This window comes from Arvicola amphibius, chromosome 3, assembly GCF_903992535.2.
Source record: "Arvicola amphibius chromosome 3, mArvAmp1.2, whole genome shotgun sequence".
NCBI classification, from domain to species: Eukaryota; Metazoa; Chordata; class Mammalia; order Rodentia; family Cricetidae; genus Arvicola; species Arvicola amphibius.
Genome location: NC_052049.1, coordinates 132,765,649 through 132,786,092, shown reverse-complemented (window position 1 = coordinate 132,786,092; position 20,444 = coordinate 132,765,649). Strand labels below are relative to the sequence as shown.

General features: G+C 45.4%; 1 protein-coding gene across 4 annotated transcripts in view; it reads left to right on the top strand.

Moving 5' to 3' along the window:
- Positions 1-3,314: 3,314 nt before the first annotated feature.
- The window catches only part of Dis3l (DIS3 like exosome 3'-5' exoribonuclease), a 41,738-nt gene continuing 24,608 nt past the window's right edge, over positions 3,315-20,444 (top strand). The window contains exons 1-4 of one of the 4 annotated variants that reach the window (XM_038323117.1): positions 3,315-3,603; positions 5,145-5,298; positions 17,612-17,740; positions 19,101-19,236. In XM_038323117.1, coding sequence (XP_038179045.1) covers positions 3,465-3,603; positions 5,145-5,298; positions 17,612-17,740; positions 19,101-19,236 — 558 coding nt within the window. In that variant the 5' untranslated portion in view covers positions 3,315-3,464. Of the gene's footprint in view, positions 3,604-3,682; positions 3,792-4,791; positions 5,032-5,144; positions 5,299-17,611; positions 17,741-19,100; positions 19,237-20,444 lie in introns of those variants that run through there. The other 3 variants (XM_038323114.2, XM_038323115.2, XM_038323116.2) reach the window with 3 other exon arrangements.

Genomic DNA, 20,444 nt, shown 5'->3' with positions numbered 1-20,444 from the left:
CCTTGAGCTTGCTTTTCCTTCCCTTGCTTGCCAAGTGCAGATATTCTCATTGCCTAGATCCCCAAAGGGTGTATTTCTCCTGTACCAAAGTCTACTGGGAAGGGGAAGGCCAAGCTCTGCTCTAGTTTTTCAGGAACCAAAGTAGAAAGGGGCTCTGCCATCTTTAATGCTGGTTTGCCAATGACGCCCTGAGCTTTGGCATCCAGCTGATGCACTATTAGAAAAAGCATGTAGGTGGGGAGTTGGGGGGTATTATGAGTCATTGCAGGAAATAGTGTCATTATATTCTGCCAAAGAGAACCCAGACACATGGCCACCACCATCTATCTGTAAAGTAGGCAAGACAACATTGGTCATCAGTTGTGCCTAAAGAAAATGTGGTCAAGAAGTTGGCAAAGAGAGTTCATCCTATCTGCCATAGGGATCCCACATACTGATCATGTGAAGTAAGGATTCCAAATGTGTAATGATGCGTGCTTGGCTTAATGGCTTATGGAGGAGCTTATGCCAAGAGGTAGAATGCCCAAGCCAAGGATAGACAGTGAGCTGGGCTACAGCTGGCCCAAATAAAGAGGGTGAAGCAGCAGATGGGATGGGTTGACTCATTTAGGGCTAAGCATTTTGGGCAGGGCATTCTGGTAAATTGCTTGTTTAGTTTAAAGGGTTCTTGATGCCTGCCTTCAGACCTTGAAGAACACACTTCCTGCTGCTCTATAGTCACGTGACTGGTTCTGGCTACCGGCAAGAACGACAGCATTCCTTCTAGACTGAGTTGTTGGTGTGAGGCTCTGCCCGGGTCCTGCAGACAGACAGACTAGTGGTGCTCCGCACCTGTGCAGCACCTGTCCTGAGACACAGAGACTGTCAAATGAATGTAGTACAGTTTATTTAATGTGTGTTGTGCGGCAGACCCCTTCACCTGATGAGCCGTCTCACTGCAGCATCAGTTAGTTTATTCTGCCTGATAGGCACTTTTTCAGTCCAGAGGCCTCGAACTGCCAAGATAAACCCCCCACCCCGAACAACCAACCGAAAGATCTACTATAAATCCTTAGTTCTAGGAACTATGGAGTCCTGTTCTTCAACATAATGTATAAAGCCAGGCATGGGTGCATGAGAATCCCAGCCCTTGAGAGACAGAGGGAGGAGTCAGTGCAAGTTCATCACAGCCCTGTCTCCAAAAGAGGGGGAGGCTCAGAGCTTACCTGGAATGCACAAAGACCTCAGTTCCATCCCCAGGTACCGGTAATCCCAAAAGTTAAAAATAGCTACAGGCATGATGATCAGAGGTTCAGCTGCATGCAAATTTAAGGCTAACCTGGACACCTGAGATTATCTTATAAATAAATTGTACCTTTTTGCCCCAATATAAGAAAAGGAGATGTGGAATGGGCATTGGCTTACTGTAATTAACTTATTTTTTGAGATAGCATCTCATGCTTCCAACTACTGTATAGCCAAGAATAACCTTGATTTTTATTTTTTAATTTATGTGCATTGGTGTTTTGCCTGCATGAGGGTGTCGGGTACCCTGGAACTGGAGTTACAGTTGTGAGCTGCCATGTGGGTGCTGGGAATGAACCAGGGTCCTCTGGAAGAGCGGCCAGTGCTCTTTATCACTGAACCATCTCTGCAGCGGGGCCTTGAATATTTGATCCTATTGTTTCTGCCTCCCAAGTGATGGGATTATAGATTTCTGCACCTCACCTAGGTTTTTTTTTTTTTTTTTTTTTGTGCACAGGACAGAACTTTGTGCATGCTAGGCAAGAATTCTACCAACTAAGCTGCAGCCCACTCTTATTCTAAATGCTGATAGAAATCAACTCTCAATAGACCCTAGATATGCTCTGTTCCTTAAAGGACCACTCATTTACAGACATTCAAGCCACAAAGTGCTGAAGAGAGATATTAAGAGCAGATTAAGGCCTAATCAAAGTCGTTCCTCCAATCCCATAGAATCAGAGGCTTTAAAAAGATAGGAACTAGGGAGGGACTCGTGGACAGTTGTCAAAAGCATTTTTACTGTAGAGGACGATTTTGGCTACTCACTGTCTGCAGGGCTCTCTGGACTGACGCTGAGAGGAATATACATATAATCATTGTGGAGAGCGCTAGGAACCCTAACTGTGCACCAGTTCTACACTGTTTTCCCACTTGTGCAAGTCCACCTTGCGTTTCACTGAGTGACCTGACACAGAGGTACGTGAGGAGGAAATCACGACTCTATACATCCTCTTAGGGTGAAACGAGAGGCTAGACTTGGTTTGATTCAGCAGCATTGGAAGAGCGCCATGTTGCCAGCCAGCTGGGCCAGCCACCTTAACCAGAGCTTGCCAAGCAGTCAATTACTTAGGTGCAGGCCCTGTGGGTTACTCACCTCTGAACAGATGGTACTTAAGAACTTAGTTTTGAGTTGACCAGTTTCTAGCTTGAACTTTGGTTCTGCTACTTAATAACTAGGTATCCTTGGCCACTTAAGTTCCCTAATGGAGCCTCACAACCTGTAAAATGGAGATACAAACAAATGCCCACTCCTTTGATCTATGGAAGCTAAACAAGACTCTTGTGTGGGAAGCTGCTAACCGCAGCTTCAGTGGGCTGAGTGCTTGGAGAAGCGAGGGAGTGTGGTCTTCCTAGAGACCGTCCTTTCTGTCAGGAGCTACAAGTACAATACAATACTTAGTGATCGTGTCCACAGCAGTTTCAAGAATTCCTCTGCCAGAGGCTGTCAATGCTATAAAAGTTGTACAGTGTTTACCCCAGAAGGATTGGTTTTCATTTTATCTGTAGTGTTTGAATGTTTACAAGTATTAAAATTTAAAATACCTTTTGAAGGGGAAAACATGTTTGGCCAGCAGGGTTATCGTAAGCTTATTTGCTGAGCCTTTCAATTCTTTTAGATACTGCAAAAAACAAGGATGAGAAAACTCTAGTTATTACCCCTGTTAATATAGCAGCGGCCTGAAACAAAGTAAAATCTTTTTTTTTTTTTTTTTTTTTTTTTTGAGACAGGGTTTCTTTGTAGCTTTGGAGCCTGTCCTGGAACCAGCTCTTGTAGACCAGGCTGGCCTCGAACTCAGAGAGATCCGCCTGCCTCTGCCTCCTGAGTGCTGAGATTAAAGGCATGCGCCGCCACCACCACCCGGCCACAAAGTAAAATCTTCTCACGACTTTTAGACTAGCTGTCACATCCTACCGTCAGGCCCGTTGGTCCTTGGGGTCAAAAATTTTTCTACACTCTTCCCGGTTCAGAGGCAACTAAGGCTTAAAGAGGAATCTAGGTGCAGGCTGGGCTGGGCTGGGCTGGGCTACGCGGATCCTCGGCCCCAGCTAGGTCGTTCCCGGTTCGGAAGCCACTGCAGGCCCTACCGGGCCGAGGGGCGGGCCCCAAGCCTCGGCCTCGCCTCCCGCTGCCGTCCGCCGCCCGCCGCTTCCCGGCGGCCGTGCCGGGCGACGCCGCCAACATGCTGCAGAAGCGGGAGAAGGTGCTGCTGCTGAGGACTTTCCAGGGCCGGACGCTGAGGATCGTTCGCGAGCACTACCTGCGGCCTAGCGTGCCCTGCAACAGCCCGCTCTGCCCGCAGCCAGCCGCCTGCCGCAACGGTCAGCCGGGAAGGAGGCCGGGGCCCGAGGAGGGAGGGAGAACGGAGTCGGAGGAGGGAGGGAGGGAGGGAGGGAGGAAGTCGGGGCCTGAGGAGAAAGGGAGGCCGGGCCTGACGTAGCGAGGAAGCCGGGGCCCGAGAGGGAGGCCGGTGCCGAAGGAAAGAGGAGGCCGAGGCTCCAGGCGCAAGGGGAGCCCGGGCCTGGCGTCGTGATGGCGACCGAGCACTAGTGAAGGGGGCAGGGACCTAAGGAAGGAGGAGAGCCGGGCCCTGAAGAGCGAGGGCGGCTTTGGCCTGGCGTCAAGGCCGGAGCCAGAACGAGCAAAAGTAGCCTGGGCTTGGCGGAACCAGGGCTGCCCGGAGCGTTCTCTGCAGTCCTGCAGCTTCAGGGGCGCCCCTCGTGGGACTCGTCTACTATCGTGTTCCCTCGGCCCAGAGGCTCCGGGTGCTTCGGGGTTTCCGAGGGACCTGAAGGCGTAGCACCTCCCTCTCTGCGCCGGTAGCTCGGTGGCTGTGCCGTGGGGGAGGCCCGCCCGCAAGAGGCTGCTGTTTTCTGGCTCCTGAGCGCACTGCTGGGCATTTGGCATTGCCCGCTCTGCTCCTGCCAGGATGCAGGCCCTCCATCGTGACAGCCTCGTCATTGTAGGAGACTTGGGCTGGCGACTGCTGTGGGCCAGACTTCCCCTTTTTCAGCCTGCTGTTTGTTACCCCTAGTGGGAGATGAACACGAGGGTCTTTTCAGAATATATGATTGAGGTCACAGCTTGACGAAACAGCTGTCAGTTGAGTGGCAGCCCTACCACTGCCCATACTGCACTCTTTCTAGTACATTCTCTTCAACCTTTAGGAGCAATGGTTCTCAACCTTCCTAATGCTGCAGCCTTTTAATACAATTCCTCATGTTGTAGTGATCCCCCCCACCACAAAATTATTTTATTGCTACCTCATAACTTATTTTGCTACTGTCATGAATGTTAATATAAACATCTGATGTGCGACCCCTGTGAAAGGGCCAATTGTCCCTGGAGTAGCGACCTACGGGTTGAGAACCACTGCCTTAGCGCCCTGTAGCCATGTTCAGAAGCTTTAAACAGAATGACTTTGGAATTTTTAGGTACATAGAAGTAGTTAACGCACATATGCACACGTGTGCATTTATGTGTGTGTATGTGTGTGTGTAGATGTATGTAAATATCCATTAGAATGTTTATGCATGCCAGTGACGAGTTAATAGAAATTTAGCTTCTGCCGAAGATGTACGTGTTTTTAAAATATCAGTCATCTTCTCCTGCAGAATGCCAACAGCATAAACCATGTCGGGCTTGTGTTTAATCACAGCTTAAAGAAAGGAGAGAAGGTGGCAGTGAATCTACTCTGAACTTGGAGCCGCTACCAGAGTAGATTTGTCTTGTCTTTTAAAAACTTCAAGGTGAAATTAAGATAAGAAGTTATTTTGCACACCGGGGCACTGTGACATTGAAATAGTCATAAACCGGGTTTGAAAATGTTACCTAATCGCTTCCACTCTGAATTGTGTTTCAGATGGGAAGCTCTTGTCTGCAGAAGTCACTCATTATGTGATTCCAGACTGGAAAGTTGTCCAGGATTACCTTGAGGTCCTCGAGTTTCCCGAGTTGAAGGGAATTATTTTCATGCAAACGGCTTGTCAAGCTGTGCAGCACCAGAGAGGCCGGAGGTATCTGTTTTACATTATTTATTTATTTATTGTGAAGGTTCTCCCACCCCCTTTACAAAAGGTCCCTTGTTGGAGGGGAGGAGGAGGAATTCATTATTTTGTCCGAAAGGATTTTTGAAACTAATTCGGTATTCTCTTTGCTGGTGAGGCAGGCGGCAACATTTTATATGTGTGCTTCAACACGTGACCAAAAGATCTGATGGTAGATCAATAAACTGCAGTGTCCCCAGGATGCGGGGATTTAAGGCTCTATGGTAAATTGGCTTCTGATTTACATTTTTATAGGTAGCATAATTGTTTCTTTTTATTTTTGCTAATAATGTATATTATTTAATCTTATTAATAGATTGTTTCAGGAGCATCCTTTTCTTGGGAAAAGAGTACTTTTAAATCCTATCTTCCTTTATTATGGATGCAAACTGTACTTACAGTGATTTATTCAATGAAATTAAAAAATAGCTCAGTCTTATTTTTAGATTAGTCCTATAACTATCAGCCATAGTAATTGTATTTACTGAACAAAACATTTTTAATTGAACCAGTTTAAAATACGTGCCTTGTGCCTAAATGAAAGAAAAGTTGCCCCTTTTTGTAGAAATACCCTAAAATGCAGTTTTGCTTCATTTAACTTTCAGAAACTTTTATGATCTGAATTTAAGACTAGGAGAATAGCATGTTAGAATTATATACCCAGACTCTCAACACCCCAAGTTATTTAACAAGCAGAAGCTGGATTTATTCTGTTTTTAAGATGCCTTGGTTTCTTCAGACTTTGGTAGTAAAAGATAAAGTTTTCTTTATTTGTATATGAAAATGATAAATTGTCCTTATGTTCAGTTCAGAAAATATATACGTTAACTGGAATGTGCCTGGGTTTTTTTTTCAAATTGAGTATTTTAAAATGAGCTTGGAGTTGATTTTATTCAGTCACAGAGATATAAATGTTTGCACACATCCAGGTTTAAACACTGCCGCAGGTGTCGTATTTCAATTTCTTCCACTAAAATCAATTTGCTGTTATCATTCAGATCGTTCACACACTGCAAGCCTCTTCAACTTCTGTTTTCTAAAATGTTTTTAATATTAGGATTGTTTTGAAAACCAATTCCTGAGACAACCAAAAGCAAAGAGTTAGAATTTAAATGTCCTTTCTGCTGAGTGTCTCCATAGTTAAATTGATGAAGGGCTGCTGCTATTGGTTTTGCTGTGCTTCACCCTGTGTTAGTATACTAGATGAGAGAGCAAAAGGCTAGGAGCTGGGAAGTAGGCCCTGCTCTGCCCCTTGTTTCTCATTAGATAAGCACTTGGTCAGCTTGCACGATTGGTGGCTTTAACAAATCAACCAAGTGCTGGGTCGGAAGATTTCCTGTTTCTTAGTTAGGGTTTCTGTTGCTGTAAAGAGACACCATGACCACAGCAGCTCTTATAAATGAAAACATTTAATTGGGGCAGCTCGTTTTCAGTTTCAAAGGTTCAGTCCATTGTCATCATGGTGGGGAGCATGGTGGCATGAAGGCAGACATGGCTGAGAGTCCTACATCTTACAGGCAACAAGAAGTCGACTGAGACACTGGGCGATGATATCCTGAGCATAGGAAACCTCAAAGCCCACCTCCACAGTGACACACTTCCTCCAACAAGGCCATACCCACTTCAACAGAGCCACATCTCTTCATAGTGCCACTCCCTATGAAATTATGGGGGCCAACTACATTCAAACTACCACACGCTCAAATGTTACAATATCAGTCCTGTTTCTATCAGAAAATGTTTTCCTGGGTACCCAGTAGCCAGGAGTGGTGGCAGCCGCCTGTAATCCCAGCGATTGTAAAGAAGAGACAGAAGGTCAGGAGTTCTAGGTCAGTCTACGTTATATAGAAAGCTTGAAGCCAGTATAGACTATATGAGACTCTGTCATAGCAAACAAGCATGCATAATTGTACTGGTATTTAGCTATAAATCTATTTGTAGTCTTCATGTTTAAGCACTTAATAAACCTTAAACCAAATTAGACCTTTAAATTTAATAAACAGCACAATATTATAAAACTGTAAGTGTATTACAGTAGTCCCTTGGTTTATAAAAGGAATTGATTCTAGGACCCCAGAAATCTGCAGCTCTTCAAGTTCCAGATATAAAATGGCATTGGAGAGCTAGAGAGATGGCTCAGTGGTTAAGACCATTTGTTGCTCTTGAAGAGGACACAGGTCTGATCCCCTTAACCTCGGGGTGATTTACAACTTTCTAAAACTTCAGTTCCAGAAGGTCCAGTACCGTCCCTCTTCTGACCTCTGTGGGCACCAAGCATTCTCGTGGTATACATACATACATACATACATACATACATACATACATACATTCAGGTAAAACAGCCACACAGAAAATGAATAAATCTAATTTTAAAGATAAATAAATAAGTGGCATCAGGCCAGCAAGGTGGCTCAGCATGTAAAGGGTCTTGTCACCAAGCCCAATGACCTTAGTTTAATCCATAGTATCCACATGGTGGAAGGAGAGAGCCAGCTCCCTCAAATTGCCCTCTGACCTGCACACATGCTCTGTGACATGCACATCCTCCTCCAAAAAGGTAAGTGTAGTAAACATTGTTTTAAATAGCATGGTGTTAGCATATAGCCTTCACTCATCCTCCTGTAGGCTCTCAGTCATCTCTGTTACTAAAACACAAAACACAGCCCGAGTGCTGTGCAAACTATTGTTATACTGCATTGTGTGAGGAACAAAGACAGGGAACGCATCCATTCCCCATACAGTCAAATCTTTTATTTCTAGGTATTTTCTGTCTGTAAATGAAGTGCCCTTAGGTATGGACCATGAGTCTGGGGGGCGGGGGGGAGCTCTGAGGTAATGTGATAGATGATATCACTTTGCTGGAATGAAATTGCCAGGGTTGCAAGTAACAACAGAGAGACATAACCTGTAATCCTGTTGTGCGGTGATGTGGTTTTATATTTTGATCTCAGGAATACCAATGTAGAGAATTCCTGTTCTCATAAATAGACTGTGGAGAACAGTTGAATAATGTCAAGTCCTTGATTGTTCAGGATAATCACACATCTGTCACCTAGCAATCCTCAAATGCTTATTTAATTAAGGGGCACTTGATGACTGTTAGGCTCTCCACACATGCATTCAGATGTGCATGTGTTCATCCAAGTGTTTACCCAGAGACTGCTGGGACTAGGACACAGCAGTAAACAGAGATAGATCCAGTCCTGAGCGAGGACAGACAAGCCCAGGTCATCTCACAGACAGACGTAGAGCCACAGCTGGGCAGATGTTCCAAAGTACCAGGACCCCAGCCAATCAGGGATCAAGGAAGGGCTTTCCCGAGTGAGCTGCCTGTACTGAGCTCTTAGGGACAAGGAGGAGGAGCCTGGCAAGGGGGAGCTTTCCAGGAAAAGGAGATTTCTGGCCAAGCCTCCATTAGGAGGAGATGTGGCACACTCGAGGAACTGAAAAGGTGCCGGCTGGGTCAGATGGAAGGCCTCATAGGCTTTGGGGATGTCAAGGGAGGGTTTTATTCAGGATGGCATGGCATCAGGTTCCTGTCTGAAAAGATTACTGGACTCAGTTGAAGAGTCCTGAAGGAAAGAAGGCTGGAGGCTGTAGCTGTAATTCAGATGACATGGTATATTCGCCTGTTTGCATTACTATAACAAAACACTTGATATAGGTTACTTTCTCCTTTGTATAAAGCCATGAGCAATTCAATCCTGTAATTCTGGCTGAGGACATTTGAATCCTAACTACCTCCCAGAGTCATCTCTGCGCACAGGAATCTGATTGGCTTTCCACCCTGTGAATATCTCACAGGGGGATGAAATTACAATGCATGGACCACTAGAGAAAACATTCGAACCACCCCAAACTATAGTGAGGACTTGGGCAGAAATGGGTGTTCCCAGGACCTATTCAGAAGGTAGGAATCAATAGCATTCCTGAGTATGTAACCATGGGAACTAGAATTACATCCATGTTGAAACTGAAAACACTGCAGATACTCATAGTGGGTTTGTTTACTTTTAAATTTTTATTATTTTTGTATGTGTGTGTGTACTTGTGTGTGTGTGGTGTGTGTAATATATAAGCCATGGGTGTGTGCGATTGAAGGTCAGAGGAGAACTTTTGGGATCCACTGTGGGATCCAGGGATTACATTGAGGTCATCAGCTCTACACAGCAAGTCATTTTATCTGCTGAGATCTTACTGGTCCAGCAGCTTAAGATACGATAACTAGACAGTAACAGCAACCCAAGTGGCCTTCAGTTGGTAATGTTTAAGAAAATGTGGTATATCCATAAAATAGAATATTATTCAGCTAGAGAAAGGACTGAACATGTTACCACTTGAATGAACCTTGCAAACACACACACACACACACACACAATTTAAATGTTAAAGCCAGCAAAATGGTTCAGACAGTTGTTAAAGAATATTTGTTTACACTGCAAAGATGTGTCTCTACCTAAGGCGCCTTCTGATTGGTTTAATAAATAGCTAAATGGTCGATAGCTAGACGGGAAAGACTAGGCGGGACTTCTGGGCAGAGAATGAGAAACTGGGAGGAGGATTCTAGGCATTCCATTTCTCCAGAGACTCTGAGAAGTTGGACATACAGTACAGAACAGGGGTAACTAAGCAGAATATAGACTAATAGAGACAGGTTAATTTAAGTTGTAAAGCTAGTTAGGAAAAAGCCTAAGCTAAGGCTAATCTTTCATAATTAATAGGAAGCCTTCATGTTGTTAGTGGGGATCAGGCAGTTCCACAAAAGAAACATTTGAGAAAGTTTGTTACAGATACTTGTCACCAACCTGACAACCGGGAACCTACATGGTAGAAGGGGAGAACTGACTCATACAGGTTGTCTTCTGGCATGCACAGGCTCACACACAGACACATACACTAAATCAATTAGCTTAAAAAATGTAGTCATAAATAATTTTATTTATGTAAGATGTATGGAGCTGGGCGATGGTGGCACACACCTTAATCCCAGCACTCGGGAGGCAGAGGCAGGCAATGACTTCAGACAACATTGCAGACTGAGTGGTGTTAGCTGCTTTTCTGTTACTGTGACAAATATACCCGAGAACATTAACTCACGGAGAGGAAAGGTTCGTCTCCATACATGATGTGAAAGGTTCCAGTCTCTGCTCTATCAGCCCTGTTGCACTGAACCTGTAATACACGTCAGGGTAGGAGAATGTGGCCGACCAGAGCTGCTCCCTCATGACCAGGAAGCAGAGAGCTGAGTCCCAGAGTCTTTTTAAGGTTCTCATCCCAAATGACTTGAAGGCCTCCTCCCTGGGATGCCTGGAAGCTCTGCTGCTCGCAGAGAAACAAACTTCAGGAGGCAAGAAGGAAACTCAGTTCAGCATGACTTTAGTTAGTGGGCTGGTTCGAACTTCTGGAGTCTAGCCACAGCAGTTTATTTTTTACATATTTAAACACATAAGGGCTGGAGAGATGGCTCAGTGGTTAAGAGCATTGCCTGCTCTTCCAAAGGTCCTGAGTTCAATTCCCAGCAACCACATGGTGGCTCACAACCATCTGTAATGAGGTCTGGTGCCCTCTTCTGGCCTGCACGCAGACAGAATACTGTATACTAAATAAATAAATAAATACTTTAAAAAAAACACATAAAACTTTGAAAAAAACCCTCTTGATAATTATCACAACAAAATTTAAGGTGTGGCTACACCTCAAAACTCCCTTGTAAAGTGCATGTCTTTTGCAGTCCACAAGAATGGGTTCTAAAGAGCAGTGGTAGTGCACGCCTTTACTCCCAGCACTCAGCAGGCAGAGGCAGGTGGATCTCTGTGAGTTTGAGGCCAGCCTGGTCTACAGAGCGACTTCCAGGACAGGCACTAAAGCTACCCTGTCTCGAAAAACAAAAACAAAAACAAAAACAAAAAAATGGGTTCTGTGAACTGAGGAACAATGCTCAGGATAAGGGCCTAGGGAGGAAGGGTGTATAATAAACACAATAGTGGCCAGGCGGTGGTGGCACACGCCTTTAATCCCAGCACTCGGTTGCAGACCTCTGTGAGTTCAAGGCCACACACTCCGGGACACACTCCAAAGCTACAGAGAAACCCTGTCTTTGAAAAAAGGAAGGAAGGAAGGAAGGAAGGAAGGAAGGAAGGAAGGAAGGAAGGAAGGAAGGAAGGAAGGAAGAGAAGAAAGAAAGAAAAACACATTAGCAAACTCTTTTGCAAAGTACATGGGACCTGTAAGAATGGATTGTATTGCCTAAGAAACAGTGCTCAGGAGTCTGGGAGATTCAGATGAGAGCTGACTCCATCGACTAACAAAAGATCACCAAGTTAGCAAACTCCAGCCTTCTGGGTGAACAGATGCCAGTTTCTTCGGTTGAAGGAAAAGGCCTGAGTGTTTTAACAGTTCTGGTGTCTCTAGTGCTGTCTGGAAGCACGCGTCCTTCTACACTCCTCAAGACTCCACCCCTTAAAGGCTCTGCTCTATCTAAATAGCATCACGGTGGATCATTTAACATAGGAAGCCTGGGGACAGCCAGATCCAAACTGTAAATGGGAGTGGCATACAGGCCTGAAATCTTAACCCTCAGGAGATTGAGGCATTGGGATCAAAGTAAGTTAATGAAGCCAAGTGCGGCAGCGCATGCCTTTAATGCTAGCACTCAGGAGGCAGAGGCCTGCAGAACTCTGGGACTATATAGTGAAACCCCGTCTCTGGAAAGAAAATTTGTAGCCAACCTATGTTTGATTTATAGGCTAGCCTAGGTTCCATAGCAAGACTCAAAATGTTTTGTTGGGTTTTTTTGTTTATTTGGTTGGTTGTTTTTGTGTGTGTGTTTTGTGTGTGTGTGTGAGTGTGTCTTTTAAGCCCAAGCATTAGCTAGGTGTGGTGATTCGGGGTCAGCAGATGTCAGCATGTAAAGGCACTTGCCACCAAGCCTGCCAGCCTGAGGTCAGTCTCCAGGACCCAGATGATGGGAACAGAGAACCAGCTCCTGTAAATTGTTCTCGAGCCTCCATGATGAGCATGCACATGCGCACAAAGTAAATGTATGTCATTTTTATGATTCAGATAACAGCATGATGATTTTTGAGATACTCCAAAATGGACTCCATAAATGCCATTTAAGTAGTGGCTAATAGGACTAGAAACATAAACGTATTGAAGTTGTAAGACCCCTGAAAGTAGGTCTAGGAGACCCTAGCACGGCACTGCAAAGCCTAGCTAAGAAAGACACTGCTGAATTCAGTTCTCCGTTTTCCCTTTGCTTGCCCCTCGAGCAGTGCTTCTCCACAGCAGGTCTTTCTTGTCTGATTTTCATTTTTGGACCTCCAGGCCCCAAATGGTGACACAGAGACTTAGTATTATTTATGAAAGCAAGCTTAGGCTTATCCCACTAGCTCTTATAACTTAAATTAACCTGTTTCTATTAATCTACTTTCTGCCACATAGCTTTTTACCTCTCCTCCAGATTCTATACATCTGACTTTCTCAGTGTCTCGCTGATGTCTCCTGATTCTAACCCTAAGTTCCTCTCTCTGCCTGGAAGTCCCACCTGTTCTCTCCTCACCAGCTATTGGCCATTCAGCTCTTTATTAAACCAGACAGGTGCCTTAGTCAGGCAAGGTAAAACAGCAACACATCTTCAACACATCTTCACACGGTGTGATAAAATATCCTGCAGCTGTTCTCAGCCTTCCTAACACTGCGACCCTTTAATACAGTTCCTCATGTGGTGATCCTAAACATAAGATTCCCCAAAGGGGAATGCTGCATCTATAGGCAAGGGCGCCATCACCACCAAAGGGGAATGCTGCATCTATAGGCAAGGGCGCCATCACCACCAAAGGGGAATGCTGCATCTATAGGCAGGGGCGCCATCACCAGTGATGGGGGCAGGGGATTGTATCTGTAGATGAGACCACCATACCATTGAATAAAAACAGTAAAAAAGTCATCAAGCTGGGCATTCCGCCATGTCCCTGCAGTCACAGCACCTGAGAGGCTGAGACAGGAAGCTTACTTGAACCCAGGAGTTCACAGCTAGCCTGGGCAACATAGCAAGATGGTGTACCTGTCCCTCCCTACTCCCTTCCCCAAAATTCAATCTAAAGAAGTTAGTTTATCCATCTCCAGGAAATATTTTGAAAGATTTAGTTGGTAAAGGTTTGGGAAATGTCTAAGCCTTTCTAAGAAAACTAGTTTTTGTTCTGTTTTGTTTTGTTTCACTAAGTCTGAAACTTCTGTTTTGAGAGAGCTGGTTCAAACTCCTTGTTGCCAAGGATGACCTTGAATATCTGATCTTCCTGCCTCTCCCTGCAAAGTCCTAGGATCAGGGTCAAAGCTGTCCTCTACCGCCTAAGACTGGGATGTTTAAAATTGAAGATTTTGACTGTCTAAACCACTGCCGTCGCTCTGGTGACATTGTCCACAGTGCTCTGAAGCTTCTCTGTGTCGACTTCACACAGGCTTCTGTCTGCTGACTCTATCCTAAACACTGCACAGCCTGCCAGCAGGAATTATGACTGCACTGTCTGTGTGCACCGCTAAATTATAACCGCAAGCCCACACATCTCCAGAGCCCTGACTGTCACACTCGGGGTGATTCCCTACTGAGCCCCTGTCCTCCCCATCAGTACTCTCACGCCATTTGTCCATTTCCCTTATCTGGCTGACAAATGGAAGCACACAGAACCCTCCTATGGTAGAGAGAGTACCAACTCCACAGAGTTGTCCTCTGCCATCCACATGTACTTTGTGGCATGTACATGCCCCCACATATATACACACACACAGTAGTATTAAATATAATTTCAAATGAAGGTGATGCCAAGTATGGTGAAATGGCCTTTAATCTCAGCACTTGGAAGGCAGGGACAGACTGATTAATCTCTTGTGAGCTCAAGGCCAACCTGGTCTACAGGGAGAACCTGTCTCAAAAAACAATAGATAGCCAAGCACACACCTTTAATCTCAGCACTCAGAAGGCAGAAGCAGGCTGATCTTTGTGAGTTCGAGGCCAGCCTGGTCTACAAGAGCTAGTTCCAGGGGTTGGAGAGATGGCTCAGTGGTTAAGAGCACTGGCTGGTCTTCCAGAGGTCCTGAGTTTAATTCCCAGCAACCACATGGTGGCTTACAACCATCTGTAATGAGAATCTGGCGCCCTCCTCTGGCATGTGGGCATACATGGAGGCAGAATATTGTATACATAATAAATAAATCTTTAATAATAATAATAAAAATAGAGCTAGTTCCAGGACAGCTAGGGCTACTACACAGAGAAACCCTGTCTCGGAAAAAAAAAAAAGAAAGAAAGAAAAGAAAAATTACAAGGTGGTTGTGGCACATGCCTTTAATCCTAGCAATTGGAAGGCAGAAGCGGGTGAATCTCTTGAGTTCAAGGCCAGCCAGGGCTACACAGAAAAACTGTGTCTCAAAAAACAAACAGAAAAGATTGACATTTTTGTAATTCCTAAGTATACAGTTTACTGGCACTATGTCCATTAACCACTGTGTAGCTGTCCATAAACACAAGCTCTGGAATTTTTCTTATCCCTGCATTGAAAGTCTGTACTACTTAAATGCTACCTCTCCCTTCTTGACCCCAACCCCAAGTAACGCGTCTGCTTTCTCCTCATATGTCTGCTCTATGTGCCTTACACAGCTGGAGCCACGGTGTTTGTCCTTTCATGACTGGTTTACTTCACTCGCCCTGTGTCCAGGCTCATGCATGTGACACATGTGTCAGAGTCCCCTTTCGAAGGCCGAGTCATATGGGCATTGGATCTCTTGACACATGTGTCAGAGTCCCCTTTGGAAGGCCGAGTCATATGGGCATTGGGTCTCTTGACAGCATGTGTCAGAGTCCCCTTTGGAAGGCCGAGTCATATGGGCATTGGATCTCTTGACAGCATGTGTCAGAGCCCCCTTTGGAAGGCCGAGTCATATGGACATTGGATCTCTTGACAGCATGTGTCAGAGTCCCCTTTGGAAGGCCGAGTCATATGGACATTGGATCTCTTGACAGCATGTGTCAGAGCCCCCTTTGGAAGGCCGAGTCATATGGGCATTGGATCTCTTGACACATGTGTCAGAGCCCCCTTTGGAAGGCCGAGTCATATGGACATTGGGTCTCTTGACAGCATGTGTCAGAGCCCCCTTTGGAAGGCCGAGTCATATGGGCATTGGGTCTCTTATTTCTTGTCACTCAGTTGCATCCACCCTTTTGTTGCTGTAAAAGGTGCCACTGTGAACATGGGTGCCCAGATATCTGTCCGAATCCCATTTTTATTTGGTTGGGTTTTGCGGTTTTATTTATATGGGTACTTATTTATTCAGCGGGGTTCAGTGTTTATCACAGGGCCTCGTGCATTTGAGGCAAGCCCTCCAGCGCTGAGCTGCATCACAAGTGTCTGGCCCTGTCTTTTGGACACGCACCTACAAATGGGCTTGCAATTCTGGCTTTGATTTTTTTTTTTTTTTTTTGCTTTCTGTAGTCAGGCTGCTGCAGTGGGCCCTGTCCTGTCTAGATGATGCCTCCAAGAGCATCCAGTGCAGTACACTCACTGTCCAGCCAGAGGCCTGGCCCAGGAGGGTAACACACCCGCCAAGGGACGATGTTAGCCAGGGTGATCATTTGTCCACGAATAACCAGAGTGAGTGCAAGGCCTTGGATTGGGTCCTAGCACTGCAAAACCAACAGCCCTGCCCATTCCTTTTTAAATAACTGTCTCAGTGTTTCCTGTAATGTTTCTTGATGACAGGCTCTTGAAACATTCTTTCACAGAAGCTGACCCTTGGTAGACTTGCTGTTTGGGCATGGTTCTGTTAACACTGCTGGAAGGTTCTCTGGACTGAGAACAATATTACTTTCTGTTAGCTGTCTGACAGCTGGGTCTATCTCTTCATGAAATCATGGAGGTTGTATAGATACAGTTCACTGGTTTACTTTACATGACCTTTTCTAGGACTGCAAGTTAAAGGGAAATGTATCAATGCTTAAAAATACGTGCTTAAAATATTAATAAAATTTGCAGCCGGGCGGTGGTAGTGCACGCCTTTAATCCCAGCACTCGAGAGGCAGAGGCAGGCGGATCACTGTGAGTTCGAGGCCAGCCTGGTCTACAAGAGCTAGGACAGGCTACAAAGCTACAGAGAAACCTTGTCTCGAAAAAACAAAAATTAATTAATTAAATTAATTAATTAAAATTAATTAATTAAAAATTAATAAAATTATTAATCCCAGCACTCAGAAGGCAAGAGCAGGAGAATCTCTGTGAGTTCAAAGCCAGCCTGGTCTACAGAGTGAGTTCCGGGACAGCCAGGGATACACAGAAAAACCCTGTCTTAAATAAACAAAAACAAAAAAAAGTTTGCCAACAAGTAGGAAGCAAAAAAGGTGCCAAACTTTATTTGTGTGCTGTGGCACAAAATAAAAAGGGCAGATAATGTAACTACATAGTAAAATAGCCAAGCATGGCTGAGGGAAAGCAGGAGAAGTGGTCTAATTAATCTACAAACTAATTAATGAGGCCTTCCCCGAGTGCAAGCAACTAACAGGCAAAACTGAGAACCACTAACACTGAGAAACAGGAGCCAATAGAAATAAATGCTTCTCAGGGGTAGGTTAGTTTACTCCCTTCCTTTTTGTTGGTGTGTGTGTCTGTGTGTGTGTGTCTGTGTGTGTCTGTTTGTGTGTGTGTGTCTGTGTGTGTGTGTGTCTGTGTGTGTGTGTGTGTCTGTGTGTGTGTGTGTCTGTGTGTGTGTGTCTGTGTGTGTGTGTGTCTATGTGTGTGTGTGTGTGTGTCTGTGTGTGTGTGTCTGTGTGTGTGTGATGTGTACAAGAGCTCAGAGGACAACCTGTCTTTGTCTTTCACTCTGTTTCAGACAGAATCTCTCGTTCCACTGCACACAGCAGACTGGTTTCTGGAGCTCTTTCTGTTTCCTCTCCCCAATCTCCCAGTATGAGTACGACAGATGCTCTCACCCAACTTTATTTGGGTTCTGGGAAATTCGAACTGAGGTCCTTATACTTGTGTGGCAAGCACTTTTACCTACTGAGCCATCTTCCCAGCCCTTATTTTGTCTTTTAAGACAGGTTCCCACTATGTCTCCCAAACCACCCTCGAACTCATGATCCTTCTACCTCAGTCTCCTGAGTGCTGGGACGTTTCTTGGGCTTTAAACAATCCATCTCTCACTCGGAAATGCCTCGTCCGTTTTGGTCCTTGGCAGGAGTTGGCAGGAGATGAGTACCTGCTGTGTTAGATTTATTCTGTCCCCTGTGTTTCAGACAGTATAACAAACTGCGAAACCTCCTGAAGGATGCTCGCCATGACTGCGTTCTCTTTGCTAACGAGTTCCAGCAGCACTGTTACCTGCCCCGGGAAAAGGGGGAGGCCATGGAGAAGTGGCAGACCAGGTACGCATCAGGTCACAACACCCTTCGTTGGAACCCATTCTATTTCCTCGTCTGTGGCTCTTCGGGCTTGCTCTGTACTACACCAAAGCACAGCAGCTGCTATTCTAGGACTGTGGCTAGCGCTGGGGTGTTAGTGTTTTAGATGTGTCACCTGAATACGTAATGGTTAAGTTGTTAAAATTGGGATTGAGGAGCCGAAGGTACCCAGCCTGAGATTGCCTAGACCCAAGGGCTGGAATGTCCTACTAGTGGTGTAGAAGGCTTAACTTTGATGTCTTAAGATAAAAAGATGACTTGAGCAATTTAATGTCCTGGGCCAGTCTCACTAAATGGAAACTGTCCTAGAAAATGCAGTGATTTAGTTTAGGTCTGCCCAGAACTTCAGAGTGAAGCAAGCACTTGGGTGTGGGGTGTTTGCAAATAGTGGTTCCCCACAGCAGGAGCGAGTGATGGCGGGAAGATGGGGGCTGTGAAGCTGATGTGGGAAAAGGAGGCTCAGTCAGTCCTGCTGGGACCTTGGAGAGACCCTGTAGAGTACCTCACAAAGTGGCCCAAATGCAAGAAAGAGCCCAGGCACCTTAGGTAATTGCTCCCTAGGTATTAACTCCAAGATTCCTTGGGGTGGAGTGTACCTGCCCACAGCCCTCAGAGAGGGATGCACATACCTGCAAAAAAGGACCTTCCACGACTGGGCACTTCCCTGGGAACACACTACAGTCCAGAACCTAGTTCTCCAGGCCCAGACTTCAGCTCTTGGGGGAAGATTACAGGCATATCATGTTGTTTTCTTTCAGGTATTATTAGTTTACCAGCTTTAGCTGCTTGCAGCTGGTTTTTCTCTTAGCTGGAGACTGTTCCTCATCTTTCATAGAGTTGCTGGTCATTTCGCATGTGCCCCATAGCTCAGCCTCCAATTAGAAAGTGTTCCAAAGTGACAGTCTGGGGTTTCTAACGAAAGCAGGAACTGAAAATAGTTGCTATGGGGCTGAACAGCTAGGAAGAAGAGATGGGAGGTGCTTTCTGATTCCTTTGTTTCCCACAGAGGGCCCAGCCCGCCCCGTTATCTAGATACCCAGGAAGTATTTATTGTGTGAAGAAAGAACAAAAGAATTATTAGATGGATGGATGGGTGGATGGATGGATGGATGGATGGAGGGAGGGAGGGATGATGGATGGATGGATGGATGGATGGATGGATGGGAGGATGGGTGGGTGGATAGATGGATGGATGGATGGAAGGACGGACGGACGGACGGATGATTAGCTATATAGATACAGGGTGACAGATAGGAACCAGTGTGACATTCTGAACAGCAGCTGTGTTTATACTTGGGATGCTCACCACCCTTTGCTGTCCCAGGAGCATATACAACTCAGCTGTTTGGTACTATCACCACTGCGGGGACAGGATGCCCATCGTTATGGTGACAGAAGATGAAGAGGCCATTCAGCAGTATGGAAGTGAAACAGAAGGCGTTTTTGTAATCTCTTTCAAGGTATTTCCAGTGGCACATGTGTACACATGTTCAGTTATTTTGGGGTTTTTTGTTTGCTTATTTGGTTTGGATTTGGTTTTTGTTCTTGTTGTTGTTGTTTTGGGTTTGTTTTTTTCTTTTTGTTGTTGTTGTTTTTTGAGATGAGGTTTGACTGTATAGCCCCAACTATCCTAGAACTCACTCTGTAGACCAGGCTGGCCTCGAATTCAAGAAATCCACCTGCCTCTGCCTCCTGAGTGCTGAGATTAAAGGTGTGCACCACCACTGCCTGGCTACTTGTTCAGTTCTTAACAGTGCCTGTAAGGCCACAGTCTAGATCCTTTGGCAACACAGATAAGAGAAAGTAGACTTCATAGTAATTCCAGTACCGGGGTAGGACTGCCAGTTCTGAGGCAGGAGCTCACCAAAAGTCTGAGTCCAGCCTGGGCTGCAGAGTGAGAGCCCGTCTCATAAAAAAAGGAAAGGGAAATAGAAGAAAGACTTTAATATGGTTTATATTGGGAGCTGGAGAGATGGCTCAGGGGTTTGGAGCATTTGCTGCTCTCACAGAGGATCTAGGTTCAGTTCCCAGCACCCACATGGCAACTAACAACTGTCTGACCTCTTCTGACTTCCTCAAGCACCAGGCATGCATGTGGTACATATACACACAGATAAGTAAAACACTTATGCCCATAAAATAAATAAATCTTTAAAGAAAGAGAGAGATGATTCATAGCATTATTGGTAACCAGGTAGCCTTGACTTTTGCAAATGAGCCACATCCCTAGCCCCTTAAAGCCAGTCTTGTATGTCAGCAACCCCTCACTTTTCCCCACTGGAATTATGCATGAAGAAGAGTAGGGGCACTCGGAGCTGAGATGTGGCATTATTTATGTGAGGGCTGTCCGGTCACAGTAACGTCGTTTTATCAGTGACAGTTGCTTCGGGCTGTCATAGCAACACCTTCTTCCTAGTTCTTAAGTACCTTCTAGGAGATTGGGCTGACGGTTAATCTCTCCATAGATGGCAGGTCTCTCCTGTCTGTCCAGTTGGCCAATCAAATCTACTGGCTGATTGCATTTTCTGATGCAAAAACCAAGATGCAGCCTCCATTATCCCTCTCAGCTTAGAGAACGTCCAGTTCCAATTTTAAATTGTAGATTCCATAAGGGTTCCCATGTGCATGTATTGCTAAAGATTTGCCAATAGAATTTTCTTGACTGCGC